The 15021-nt window shown below is 32.0% G+C and overlaps 1 protein-coding gene across 1 annotated transcript; it reads left to right on the top strand.

The window, feature by feature from the left end:
- Positions 1 to 585: 585 nt before the first annotated feature.
- On the top strand, positions 586 to 14808 carry LOC141392605 (pickpocket protein 19-like). The gene is made up of 6 exons (XM_073965537.1): positions 586 to 870; positions 926 to 1589; positions 1658 to 1807; positions 13905 to 14091; positions 14156 to 14401; positions 14472 to 14808. The coding sequence occupies exons 1-6, from the start codon at positions 668 to 670 to the stop codon at positions 14660 to 14662; spliced, it is 1641 nt and encodes a 546-aa protein (XP_073821638.1). The 5' UTR covers positions 586 to 667; the 3' UTR covers positions 14663 to 14808.
- Positions 14809 to 15021: the final 213 nt, after the last annotated feature.

The raw sequence follows: 15021 nt of genomic DNA, 5'->3' as shown, positions 1-15021 counted from the left end.
GATAAAGCGGGCTTACTTTAAAAATAAAAAGATAAAAAATATAGAAAAAAATAGAAAACTATTCTTTAAAAATTCCACATTTGAAAAATAATAGAAAAAACATTCTTTAAAAAAATCCACATTCGAAAAATAATTGGAAAATCATTCTTTAAAAAATTCACATTTGAAAAATAATAGAAAAATATTCTTTAAAAAATCCACATTTGAAAAGTAATCGAAAAAATATTCTTAAAAAATCCACGTTTGAAAAATACTAGAAGAAATATTCTTTAAAAAAATCCACGTTTGGAAAATAATACAAAAAAAAAATATAGTTTTAAAAATGCACGTTTAGGTGAAGGAAACGTTGGTTGGGAAATCAATTAAAAAATCAATTTTTTGCATCATAACAAAATATTTGATATTATTTGTACTTCATCAACACAGTCAGGCCAGATTTCATTACCAGTTGTTGACTGACATTCATTAATGCATTGTTGTCATTTATAAATTGTCAACATAACGACAATTGTTGCAGGTGAAAACCATTGACAACAAAGAAAAGTGACCATAGACACGAAAATGCCATATCAAAAGTTTAGTGGAAGTGCAGTCAACAACTAGCGCTCAAGGAAGTTAGACGTTACTAATTGAAAAAAAAAACATCAACTTGAAGCCATTATCCAAAATGTTATTTGAAGAAAATTATAAATATGTGAGAAAAAATTCCTCAAAATTGTTAAATTTTATGACGGACATGAAGGTTAGGAAGAAAATAAACTGCCCAGCCACTCTAAGATTTCGAAAAGGCTTAAGAGATGATGCATTGCGCATACGAACTGTACATGGAGTAGAACGGGTTCTGCTAAAGACCTCTAAAAAAATTGAAAGGTAGGCAAATTGCGAACAGGTTGTGAGGAATAATACATAATATGTTTTCTTGCAGAATTTTGATTTTTTGCGTTTTCTTGGCTGCAATTTATTTCTTTTTACACATTGCCTCTAGTATTGCTCATGTGTTCCGCTATAAACCAATGCGAACAGTTATTTCCCATCTTCATTATCCCATTTACAAGATACCCTTTCCGGAGATAACCATTTGCAATCAGAATCGTCTCAACTGGCAACGTTATGAAGAGGCCAAAACGAAATTTCTACTTGACCGCCACTTGGCATCTGAGGAACATGTGAAAATATTTCGCGAAGCCGTCAATGCCTATGACACACTGCGTTTTGGCCACTTTCAAGTTTTAAAAAATCTCACTGACCTATATGGAAGTTCATCACAAATTTTCGAGGATTTGGACTATGTAAATTTAACCCATGTTGTGGAATTTATGGCATGGAAATGTGATGAAATGTTTTCCGCCTGTTCGTGGTTAAATATAACACACGATTGCTGTGAACTATTTACCCAGCGGAAATCGCAAAAGGGCATGTGTTTGTCCTTTAACACCATTGAATCGAAAGAGGGTGCCTTAAAGCATGTCTTGGATCCCTTTTATCCTTGGCGTGTAGTGAACTTTGGTGCCACGAATGGACTGCATGCTCAAATACACATCAGGGAGGGTTGGCATTCACCGCTAAGTGAGAATGTTAAAGGGATATTGGTAAGATACGGTGCGGTGGGGTTTTTGCCCCTCCAGTAACTTTTGTTTGTGTTTTTGTATATTTTTAGGTTATGTATACTGAACCCTATGTTTGGTCTTACTTGCACCGGGAAGTTCCCACCAATACACGTACATCTATATCCATTGATGCTTTTTTGCGCACCCATCACAGCAACACTCGGTTCTTTTCGAGTGATGTCAGACAATGTACTTTCGAGGTGAGTGGGAAAGATAGAGAGACGTAGAGTGGAACTGTTGATGATATTAAAAATGATTTTTTAAAGAATACTATTTCCAAAAACGTGGATTTTCTATACAATATTTTTCCAACAACGTGGATTTTTTAAAGAATATTTAAATGCAGCAGCGTGGAATTTTTAAAGAATATTTAAATCCAACAACGTGGATTTTTTAATGAATAATTAAATCCAACAACGTGGATTTTTTAATAAATAATTAAATCCAACAACGTGGATTTTTTAATGAATAATTAAATCCAACAACGTGGATTTTTTAATGAATAATTAAATCCAACAACGTGGATTTTTTAATGAATAATTAAATCCAACAACGTGGATTTTTTAATGAATAATTAAATCCAACAACGTGGATTTTTTAATGAATAATTAAATCCAACAACGTGGATTTTTTAATGAATAATTAAATCCAACAACGTGGATTTTTTAATGAATAATTAAATCCAACAACGTGGATTTTTAAAAATAATTTTTCAACAGGGTGGATTTTTAAAAATAATTTTTCAACAGGGTGGATTTTTTAAACAAAATTTTTTCCAACAACGTGGGTTTTTCTAAACAATATTTTTACCAAAAACATGGATTTTTAAAAAATATTTTTACCAACAACGTGGATTTTTAAAAAATATTTTTACCAACAACGTGGATTTTTAAAAAATATTTTTACAAACGAGGATTTAAAAAAATTACAAACGTGGATTTTTAAAAAATATTTTTACAAACGTGGATTTTTAAAAAATATTTTTACAAACGTGGATTTTTAAAAAATATTTTTACAAACAAGGATTTAAAAAATTTACAAACTTGGATTTAAAAAAAAATAGTTTTTACAAATGTGTATTTTTAACAAAATATTTTTTACACAAGTAGATTTTTAAAAAAAATTTTTTTACAAACGTGAATTTTTAAAAAATATTTATTTAAAAACGTGGATTTTTAAAAATATATATTTTTTCAAAAGTGGATTTTTACAAAAGTTGGATTTTAACAAAACCATTTTTTACAAACGTGGATTTTTACAAAAATATTTTTAAAAAAAAAAAAAATATTTTTTAAAGCATGGATTTAACAAAAAAAATACAAACGTGGTTTCTTAAAAAATATTTCGGTTTTTAAAAAAATATTTTTACAAACGAGGATTTTTAACAATATTTTTTACAAACGTGGATTTAAAAAAAAATAATTTTACAAGCATGGATTTAAAAAAAAAATTTACAAACGAAGATTTTTTACAAAAATGTTTTTTACAAACGAAGATTTTTTTAAAAAATATCTTTACAAACGTAGACTTTTTTAAAAAATATCTTTACAAACGCGGATTTTTTAAAAAAATATTTTTACAAACGTGCATTTTAAAAAAAGATTTATTACAAAGCGGATTTTTTATGTATTTTTTACAAAGGACGATTTAAAAATATTCTACGAAGTGGATTATTAAAAAATATTTTTTTACAAAAATATTTTTACAAACATGGATTTTTTAAAAAATATTTTGGTAAAAATCAAAGTTTGTAAAAAAATAAACTTTGATTTTTACCAAAATATTTTTTACAAACGTGGATTTTTTAAAAAAATACAAACACGGATTTTGAAAAAAATATTTTATAATCTGGATTAAAAAAAAAATTTAAAAAATTAAAAACTTGTATGTTGAAAAAAAATATTTTTTTAAAAACTTAGATTTTTAAAAAAATATTTTTTACTAACTTGGATTTCTAAAAAAATTTTACAAACATGGATTTAAAAAAAAAAAACATTTTTTACAAACTTGCATTTTTAGAAAAAAAATTACAAAGTTGGATTTTTAAACAAATATTTTTACAGACTATTGTTAAGTTTTTTTATTATTAAATTTTTATTTTTTTTTTATTTTTTTATTATTATAAAACAACAAAATCGAACTTTTTTTAAAATTACAAGAAACTCCGCTCAGATTATGAAAGAAGACCGAAAAAAAGAAGACATGTGGCAATAGGCGTGGCAAGTTCCGCCCATTTCTACAGGTTTTGAAATATTCGACATCCGATTCTTTGGATGGGTTAATTCAGTCAATTTTATCAGAGCAGGAGTAGCTGTCATCATTATTGTATTTAGGACCATGCCAAAACCATGGATGTTAGGACTCGTATGTCAGATATATATTCACTGGACAATAGCCGTAGACTATCCCCGCATTTTCACATACAATATCAGGAACCTATGACTTATCCTGATGACGTTATTTTAGTTCATAGCACTAAAATACGTAATTTTTCAAAGTCCAATCTGAGTTATCAATATTTTCCCTATATATATTCACCATAGATGTTTCAAAAACAGTTTGGATCGAGCACACATAATCTTCTGAAAGAATTTATTATCAAAAACATCATAAAATATATTTTGTGACCGCAGTTAACGAAAATGTGAATAAAAACGGTAGAATATGGTCCTTAATCATATATAACAAGTAAAAAAGTATCAGTCGGCTTTGCCGACAGAGATATACCCTCAGCCTGTGTAAATTGAAACACTTTTTTTTACCAAAAAACTTATGTATTTAGGGGGTTTCAAAATTTTGGCGTATGAACCAACAAAAATGTTGATTAGGATTAAAGTTCAAAAGTTTTGCGGAGGAGGTACATAAAGGAATCGACCGACATAGACCATGGAGGTGCCACTGGGGGTTTTTACACCCTTTGGACTGTTTTTTTTCAAGAAGTATGGCCTTGTCCCTGAAAAAAACTTTTACCGTCATAATGGGCACCGAATGCAAGTTGCTTCAACAAAAATCAAAGTTATTCGAGGGCAGGTCTTAAAGTGATTTTATCCGAAATTTTTTGTGGGAAGTACCGGATGGAGTGGACAAATATAGTCCATATTCGAACATGATCTATATCTGGTAGAAATATTAGGATGTGTAAAGTATGGACCTAATCGGCCACTCTCTTCAAGAGTTACTGTGCGCACAATTTTTTCCGAATATTTTGAACTTTAGTGAGGGAGGTACCTGAAGGAGTGTACCGATATGGCTTATTAACGAACTTAAACTAAGTTTGGAAACCATATTACGAGGGCCAAATTTTGGCCGGAATCGGCATTTCCGTTCGAGAATTATCTTGCGCTTCCACCCATAAACATGGTGTCATAGGGTTTGTTTTTCAACTTTCAGGCTATTTTTTCAGGAAGTATGGACTTGCACCTGAGGAAACTTGTACCTTCGTATAGGGGACAGTGAATACAAGATGTTACAACAAAAACCAAGGCGATTCGAGAGCAGGTCCTAAACTGAACTTTTCCGAAATTTTGTGTGGGAGGTACTGGAAGGAGTTTACCGATTGAGTCCATATTGGAACCTCATCTAAGTCTGGTAAAAATTTCATAATGTGCAAAGTATGGACCAAATCGGTTACTTCTTTCAAGAGCTATCGTACGCACAAATTTTCCGAACAGTTTCGAACTTTTGTGAGGCAGGTACCGGAAGGAGTGCACCGATATAATCCATCTTTGAACTTGAACTAAGTTTGGACAAAATATTACGAAAGCCAAATTTTGGACCGAATCGGCAGATCAGTTCGTGAGTTATCTTGCGCTCCAACCACTGCACACGGTGTCATATGGTTTTTTGTAACTTTCAGGCTATTTCCTCAGGAAGTATGGACTTGCCCCTAATGAAACTTATAGCTTCGTATAGAGGACAGCGAGTACAACTTGCGTAAACAAAAATCAAAGCGATTCGAGACCAGGTCCTAAACTGAACTTTTCCGAAATTTTGTGTGGGAGGTACCCGAAGGAGTGGACCGATTGAGTCCATATTGGAACCTCATCTTAGTTTAGTAGAAATTACACGATGCGCAAAGTACGGACCAAATCGGTTATTCCCTACAAGAGTTATCGTGCGCACAAGTTTTGCGACAATTTTTGAACATTTGTGGGGGAGGTACCTGAAGGAGTGGACCTATATAGCCCATCTTCGAACTTAAATCGAATCTGGACAAAATATTTCGATACCCAAAATTTGAACCGGATCGATTGATCCGTTCGAGAGTTATCGTGCGCACCAGCCAGCCAGACAGACAGACAGACAGACGGACGGACATTGCTAGATCTACTCAAAATTGTCTGAAACGGATATCGTACAAACATACTTGGGGTCTAAAACCATTATTTCGATGAGGCACATTTTCGTCGTATCAAAGTGTAAATACCCTCTTTAGCCTAAAGGCTGAGGGTATAAAAAGCGAAAACTTCTGGAGATGTTAAATATTATAGCTACAAATTTCTTTTGTTTAGAGACTCATAATGAAATTTGATTTGGAACATTTCTTTTTTTGACACAACCCCCAAAAAGTGAAGTATTTTAGGAGATTTTGACTCAGTATGGAATAAATTTTAATTAGGAGTATAAAAGTTTAACAAATAATTTCTACCTATAATATCTAATTTTGTAGCGTAATTTTCTTAACAAATATTTTACTTAGATACATAGTTTGTTCTAGGACTTACAATGAAATTTTGTGTAGAATATTTCTTCTTTTAACATCTTTCGCCTAGAACTAAATTTCATGTTACTTTCATGCATCAACTCGAAAAAAGAAAAAAAAAAACAAATTTATTCAAAAACAAGTCAGCAAAGGCTATAGTCGGACGGGGCCGACCATGTGATACCCTACACCACAACCTCTAAGAATCAGCTATGTGCAACCGCCTGGCACGCTGAATCAAATTTTCAAATTTTAAACGGTGGCAAAATACCCCTTAATAATGTTGGCGATATTTCCTGAGTATTTCAGCCATGAAAAACGTCTCTACAAGTGGGAATTTAGGACACGCCGTTCGGACTCGGCGATAAAAACTTGGTCACATATCAATAACATAATATGAATCCATTGAGAAGCCTCCCTTGTCCCTACTGGGATGTTTGTGGAAAAATATTCAAAAATTGGAAAATTCACATTGATTAGCCCCTCCTGCTAAATCTTCAACTTGCCTTTGAATATCAGGTTCCTTTTTGGAATTACCTAAAATAAATATACATACATACAATGCAATTTGCTACATCTCTGATATTTGATATTTCGGAAAATTGTGCGTTTATTGAAGATCTATCGTCCTCACGTAGTTTTGTGCTTTTTCAGGGTATTTCGAAAATAGTTCATTGTGGGTATATATTGTGACATCAAAAAATATATTTTATACCGATAGAAATAACTACTAATGAATAGAAATTCAAATAATTTGCATGCAAACAAATGTATAAATCCCAAAATTATTCATATTCAATTACACACCAAAGAAAATAGTATAAGTCAGCTGCGTTAACGTTGATATACCATCTGCCTCAGGTTTCTTGCCTGTTTTTCATGGTTTCTTGGGGCTTTTCGGCCATAATCTCAGGAAATATGGACTTGCTATTGCAATTGTACCATCGAAAAGGGGACCGCAAGGACAATCTGCTGAAAAAAATTCAAAACGATTCGAGAAGACTCTTAAATTTTACTTTTCCGAATTGTATATAGTCTTACACAATGTATTGATCGATTGCTTACTTCGCCAGTTATCGTTCACACAATTTTTCGAAAAAAATGAACTTTTGTGGGGGAGGTGTTGACCTATATAGCCTATATTCGAACTTAAACTAAGTTTGGGCAAAATATTTTGAAGTATAAAATTTTCGTGCCCACCAGGTACGGCAGTAAGAGTGGCAGATGAACGGACTGGGCTAAATATACTCCTAATTTCGTCCAAACATACATGGGGTCTAAAACCATTGTTTCGATGAGACACATCTTTGGTCGTATTTTGTATGTATCCCCTTTACTGTAAATCCTGAGGTATAAAATAAGTGGCGAGGCGACCCACTGCTGCAATATTTGTATAAAGCATCCAATTGGACAATTTTATAGCAGACAAATTATTGCAATTTGGATCAAGGGAAAGGTCAGTAGTTCTTTTTCCATATGTACGCTACTTTGCCGGTATATGCCCTCCAGGAATTAAAATATGTATAAAAAATAAAATTTGTAAATTTTTCATATAAAATTAATGGTCTATGTCACCCGCTAAATAATATCAGATCATGATGCAAAATGATAGACATTTTCTTCAACCTAAACTTAAACTTAAACTTACCCCGTGCGAAATTTCGTGACTATTGAGCTATAATTGCTACCTCTGGCGTGTTTATGATTACACTACCAACAAAAAACTGGATGTATAAGGCTGTAACTCTGTTATCTGATCACGTACATCAACATAATTGACATCAATGGAAAGGTCAAGAGATCGTCTTCAAAATATATCTCACGAGGGAGGAATGTGTCTTTCAGGAACAAAGATATAAGCCGTATATTAAAAATTTTCACAATTTTCACACAAAAGTTGTGGTCCATTAAACCCTCTAAATATTATCTGATCACCATCTCAAATTGCAAACTTCTTCTTTGTCATATACTCTTACCTTCTTTAAAATTTCGAGGCGATCGGACTACTATTGTGACCTACAGAGCAGCTACAAAATCGGATAAAAATTATGTTTTTGGTCCATTTCACCCGCTAAATATTTCACGATCATCACCAATTAAAATAGCGATCTATTCTGATGTGAAACCGACCTCCATACCAAATTTCGTGACGATCGGTCCATAATTGCGGCCTGGAGTTTGATTACAATTTATAATGGACAGACGGACACACGGACGGACGGACGGACGGACACACATCTCAAAATCGCTTTATCTCGCCGAGATATGAAGATTGGTATACCACATTGGGGGTCTCAGACGAATATTTCGCGGTGTTACATGAATTCTTACCAAAACAAACTTATAATACCCTTTCCACATAGTGGTGTAGGGTATAATAATACCCTTTCCACATAGTGGTGTAGGGTATAAATATTTGGGTGTTTTGTTGGCAAATTTGATGTATATATTTTCTTGATATATCTTGCAAATACATATTTCATTTATTCGGCGACTTATATTGAAATTTGATGGAGAATCTTTTTGTCTTTGACGTCTTCTATCTAGAATGAAGTTTTGTGGGACAAAACTTAATAAACTCAGATAAAGTACAACATTAACCCTAAAACTTCTTTTTACTTTTGGCAGATTCCTGGCGTTTAGGTACGATTTAGAGTTTTGGTGTATTCGGGGACCTATAGTAAAATTTTATGACAAATAATTGTGTAGAATATTTTGATCTGATACGATCACATTTAAAATAAGTTTTTAAACGTTTAAAAAAAGAGGCCTAAAAGACCCCTTTAGTGACTCGCATGAGGGTTAATTTATTTGTTGTTTTTTGTTATTGTTGACCTGTTGAATTATAATTTTGTTTGGTAATAGTTTGGCTGAAGGTCATTAAAAGACTGTTTTTTATTTGGTTGTTTTAAGTTTTATTTCCAATATTTCAATTGTCTTCGACAATCATCCTCAGGGATCTGTTTTAAAAACATAAATTTATAATTACAACTTATAAAATATATAAATGTAACACAAGTTATTCTCATTTAACCTGAATTTATGGAAGAAGAGCGACTATTGTGTTTCTAATGTAAACGTCAACTGAGCTTTCGTCTATGCTTATGAACTAAGTTTCTATATATATGTGCACAGTGGTCTGTGTCAGTCTTAAAATTTATTCTTTTGTCAGTCGGTATATTAATAATATGAAGCATTTCTAGAGTAAATCGTCTTTTGTAGTTATTTTCATGTGCCAGAATGTCAACGTTTTTAAAATCAGGTTTGTGCCCTGTTTGCGTGCAATGAACTCCTAATGCGGTTTTTTGTTCAATAGGTTTGTCCGTTTTTTGATCAGATTTGTGTCCGGAAAGACGTGTTTTAAGTTTTGTTTTAGTCGTGCCAACATATACCTTCTGGCATATGTTGGCGTCGTCTCCATTACAAGTTATTTTATATACTAAATTGCACCTATCTTCCTTTTTAGTCTTAGTTTTTATTTTGCTAAACATACTGTTGACATTGTTGTTTGTCCTTAAAGCTAGTTGGTACTTGTCTTTGTTATAAATATTTGAGTTACAGAGCCTCTCAGAAAATCCTGGTATGTACGTTGTAGACTTATATGATTTTTCAATTTCATTTTCCCTTCCCTCATTTTTGTTTTTCATTTTTGCGTGTTTTATTAAGTCATTAATCGTCTTCTTTGGGAACTCATTTTTGGACAATATTTTCCGTATTTTTATTTCATTGGCATCGTGAAATTGTTCATCACTTATATTTAAAACTCGATTAATAAAGTTTGTGGCAGTGTTAATTTTAATACGTCTAGGGTGTTTAGAATGGAAGTTAATCAATCGTCCAGACGCAGTTGGTTTTTGATACCAATCTAATGTTATAGCGTTTCCTTGTCGAATTATCACAGCGTCTAAATATGGGAGTTTATTATTATCCTCTAGTTCATAAGTGAACTGTAAGTTTTTGTCGAATGAGTTTAATGTTTCCAAAATAGTTTCGATCTCAACTTTCTTTGCGATACAGAAAATGTCATCTACGTATTTAGTGAGTAACTTCGGTTTCGTCGTCAATTTTTCCATCGTTGTGTCCAATAACTCCTCCATTACTATATCTGCAATTATCGGTGACGCTGGTGATCCCATAGGAAGTCCTTTTCTTTGCTCGTACACCTTGTCATCAAAAATGAAATATCTAGAGTCCTTAATGCATAATTTCAAGATTTCCATGAATAATTCTCTCGGTATTTTTGTGTAGTCTTTAATAATATTCCATTTGTCATTTATAGTATTTAACGCTAAATTTATTGGGACGCTAGGGAATAAAGATATTACGTCGAAAGATAGTAAAATTTCGTCCTCGTTTATCGTTGTATTGCCAATTTTTGTTTTGAGATCTACTGCATCTTTAATATTGTATATCGAGTCCTTTGTTAAGTGTTTTAAAATGTTTACAATATATTTGGATAGTCCGTATACAGGTGAATTTATGGATGAACAAATAGGTCGAAGTGGTGTTCCATCTTTGTGGATCTTAGGAAGACCGTAAATCCGAGGTGCAATTGATGTGTTCGTTGTCAGTTTGTTTTTCTCCATAGCGCTTATTATTTCCAATTTAAATAATTTATCAATCAATTTATTGTTTTTGTTTTGTAGTGAAGTTGTAGGATCCCGTTTTAATCTTCTGTAGGTGCACATGTCTTGTAATATTTCTTTCATTTTAGTGTCATATTCATTTTTGTACATGGCCACAGTCTTTCCTCCCTTATCCGCATTTAATATTAAAATATCCTTGTTATCTTTCATAAATTGCTTTGTTCTACCCACTGTGTCAAGTATTAGTTTATCTCTTGTGTCCAATTTCGTCTGTGTTAAGTGGTCGTCTATAAGAGAGACTAGCTTCACTCTCGCATTTTCTTGATCTTCTTTGTTGTCCAACGTTTGAATGCAGTCTTCACTTTCTGCAATTACATTAAGCAAGGGGAAAGATGTTTTTGTTGTTGGGAGAGCATATTTCGGTCCCATTGACAGTAGCCACTGCACGTCGTTAGGTATGTTGGCGTTAGTGTTGTTTGTGAACCATTCGTTGTGTTGTTGTATGTTGAGTGCTGCTAGTTGATTCTGTTTCAGTGCTTCATATTTGTTGATGTTTCTGGTTTTGTTATTATTGTCATAGTGCCTACGAAGATTGTTTTCGCTCTCCATGTATAGTTTGAAGTCGTTTTCGTCCATTTCTTTTTGCAGATTTTCTCTTATTATTGAAAGCTTTGTTTTGTTATTGTGGAGTTCTTTATGTTTCTGTTGTATTAGGAGTTTTAGAATTTTTGTGTGGAAGTTGTTTTTATATGTTTCTATTTTTGACAGCAAATTTGGCGGAATTCTGTCGTCTGTTTTGAAAATGTTGTATGTGTTTTTTGTTGTATTTATTATGAATTTGGGAATTATTCCTATGTTCCTGCATTTGATTAAGAATGTTGTTGATGCTGTTAGGCAAGATGCCTTTTTGTTGTGTTTGGAATATTGCTTGGTGTTGTTGATCGTATTTGTGTTATATTTATCTTTTATCTGTTTGTATAAATGCATTTTTAAAAACTGTTTTTATCTTACTTGCGGTGTGCCTCCCGTGTTTTCTGTTGTTTTTTGTTATTGTTGACCTGTTGAATTATAATTTTGTTTGGTAATAGTTTGGCTGAAGGTCATTAAAAGACTGTTTTTTATTTGGTTGTTTTAAGTTTTATTTCCAATATTTCAATTGTCTTCGACAATCATCCTCAGGGATCTGTTTTAAAAACATAAATTTATAATTACAACTTATAAAATATATAAATGTAACACAAGTTATTCTCATTTAACCTGAATTTATGGAAGAAGAGCGACTATTGTGTTTCTAATGTAAACGTCAACTGAGCTTTCGTCTATGCTTATGAACTAAGTTTCTATATATATGTGCACAGTGGTCTGTGTCAGTCTTAAAATTTATTCTTTTGTCAGTCGGTATATTAATAATATGAAGCATTTCTAGAGTAAATCGTCTTTTGTAGTTATTTTCATGTGCCAGAATGTCAACGTTTTTAAAATCAGGTTTGTGCCCTGTTTGCGTGCAATGAACTCCTAATGCGGTTTTTTGTTCAATAGGTTTGTCCGTTTTTTGATCAGATTTGTGTCCGGAAAGACGTGTTTTAAGTTTTGTTTTAGTCGTGCCAACATATACCTTCTGGCATATGTTGGCGTCGTCTCCATTACAAGTTATTTTATATACTAAATTGCACCTATCTTCCTTTTTAGTCTTAGTTTTTATTTTGCTAAACATACTGTTGACATTGTTGTTTGTCCTTAAAGCTAGTTGGTACTTGTCTTTGTTATAAATATTTGAGTTACAGAGCCTCTCAGAAAATCCTGGTATGTACGTTGTAGACTTATATGATTTTTCAATTTCATTTTCCCTTCCCTCATTTTTGTTTTTCATTTTTGCGTGTTTTATTAAGTCATTAATCGTCTTCTTTGGGAACTCATTTTTGGACAATATTTTCCGTATTTTTATTTCATTGGCATCGTGAAATTGTTCATCACTTATATTTAAAACTCGATTAATAAAGTTTGTGGCAGTGTTAATTTTAATACGTCTAGGGTGTTTAGAATGGAAGTTAATCAATCGTCCAGACGCAGTTGGTTTTTGATACCAATCTAATGTTATAGCGTTTCCTTGTCGAATTATCACAGCGTCTAAATATGGGAGTTTATTATTATCCTCTAGTTCATAAGTGAACTGTAAGTTTTTGTCGAATGAGTTTAATGTTTCCAAAATAGTTTCGATCTCAACTTTCTTTTATTTCATAAAAAGATACCCCGCATTGTTGTCAGTAATATTGTTAAAGACACTTTATACCTAAAATGCAAGGATTCCAAGGAATCGGATGCCGAATATTTCAAAACCTGTAGAAATGGGCGGAACTTGCCACGCCTATTTAGGTTACTTCCCGACGTAAACTTTCAAAACGCCGATACACGTGTCTTCTTTTTTCGGTCCTCTTTCATAATCTGGCCGAATTATCTTGTAATTATTTTTTGTGTTGTACAGTGTAATCAATTATTTTGTTAAAGAATATTTGTTACAAAAGTGGATTGAAAAAAATATAGAATATTTAAAAAATATTTTTTAAAACGTAGATTTCAAAAAAAGTACAAATCGTGGATTTTTAAAAAAATAGTGTTGACATATTAAAATTTATTTTTTAAATATTTTAAACAAACGTGGATTTTTAAACATAATGTTTAAAATATTAATTAATTATTTATTTTTAAAAAAACATTTTAACAAAAGTGGATTTTTAAAAAATTTTAAAAATTTAATTTTTTAATGAATTTTTATACAAATATGTTTTGCCAACGTGGATTTACAAAAATATTTTTTTATTAAAAAAATGTTTTTTATTATTTTATTTGATTTTTTAATTATTAGCTGTTTTTTTTTTTTTTTTTGTATGTATTTCTAGAAATTTTTTTGTGTTATTTTTAAAAAGAAGTTATTTTTTTAAAGAATCAATTACATTATTTATTTTTTGTATTAAAAATGTTTTTATCGGATTCTTAACAATTTTTTTTCAGGACGAATTAGGCAGCCTCTACTACAAATCCCTGCCAAACCGCAAATATATGTATGAAAATTGTCAAGCCGAATGCGAACAGGAATTCTCCATGGAATTTTGCAATTGTACTGTTGATTTATTTTATCCACCTTCACGTTTTCCACCATGTCGCCTTAAGGATTTGCCCTGTTTATATCGTCATGATGGTGAGTCATACAAATGGAAATAACTAAAACTCAGCAATAATTGTTTTAAAATTTAAATTCTCAGAGAAACTAAAGGTTTTCGAACAACTCGGTGAAATGGAATATGTAAAATTTTCCCAACGCGGCATGTACTGTCCATGCTTTATGAACTGTAAATCATTGCGTTATTTGAGCGATTTTCGTATTCAAAATATACCAAAATCCGAAACGCAACAAAATGATTCCCATATTGATTTTGCCGTTTATTTTCTATGGAACACCATTAGGGTTTATCAAACCAAACCGGTGTATACTTTGATCGATTTAATGGGTGAGGTTTCTGTTTTGAGATTTTTTTCTATTCCAAAAGGATGTTAAGATTAAATTTCCTTCTTTTTTAGCGTCCTTTGGCGGTTTGGCAGGCCTGTGTATTGGCTGTTCTCTCATTGGTATTATGGAATTTTTATATTTTCTGTTTTTTGACCTAACCAAACGGTTGGTGCCGCACGTTCAGCTGATGACGAAGCCCAAAGATAAGGGGACAGATTTGAAAACTAAACGTATTTGTGTGAAAGAATGTCAATTGAATTAAAATATTAAACAAATTTATAAACTCATTCAAATATCAATAAAATAGCAACAGATGTAAGGGCTGAAAAGTCTGTGTCAAAAATAAATAAATAAATAACAAGTAAAAAGTCGTTAAGTTCGGCCGGGCCGAACTTTTTATACCCTCCACCATAAAATAGTCTTAATTAAAATGGAATAATTAGGGTCCTTTCACAATTTTAGGTGGCACAACTTTTCGACAATGGTTAGACTCCTACTGCCTCCCACTATTGCTTAAATTACACTGTGAACACAAATGTTGGGGCAGAGATAATTCCTTTTGGAGATGAAAGCCCTTGGTGTGTGTATGTTAAAAACCCCGAAGGACAGATGCGCCGTGAG

The sequence above is a fragment of the Musca autumnalis genome, unplaced genomic scaffold, assembly GCF_047663935.1.
Source record: "Musca autumnalis isolate F117 unplaced genomic scaffold, ASM4766393v1 scaffold_2, whole genome shotgun sequence".
NCBI classification, from domain to species: domain Eukaryota; kingdom Metazoa; phylum Arthropoda; class Insecta; order Diptera; family Muscidae; genus Musca; species Musca autumnalis.
The sequence above is the reverse complement of the archived record's forward strand: the minus strand, read 5'-3'. Positions and strand labels throughout refer to the sequence as shown.

What these genes read in the sequence shown, in the direction of transcription:
- LOC141392605 (XM_073965537.1), top strand. Translation starts at nt 668, where the DNA reads ATGTTATTTGAAGAAAATTATAAATATGTGAGAAAAAATTCCTCAAAA. An exon ending in ACCTCTAAAAAAATTGAAAG is followed by an intron (nt 871 to 925) that starts GTAGGCAAATTG and finishes GTTTTCTTGCAG; the next exon opens with AATTTTGATTTTTTGCGTTT. An exon ending in CTGTTTATATCGTCATGATG is followed by an intron (nt 14,092 to 14,155) that starts GTGAGTCATACA and finishes TTAAATTCTCAG; the next exon opens with AGAAACTAAAGGTTTTCGAA.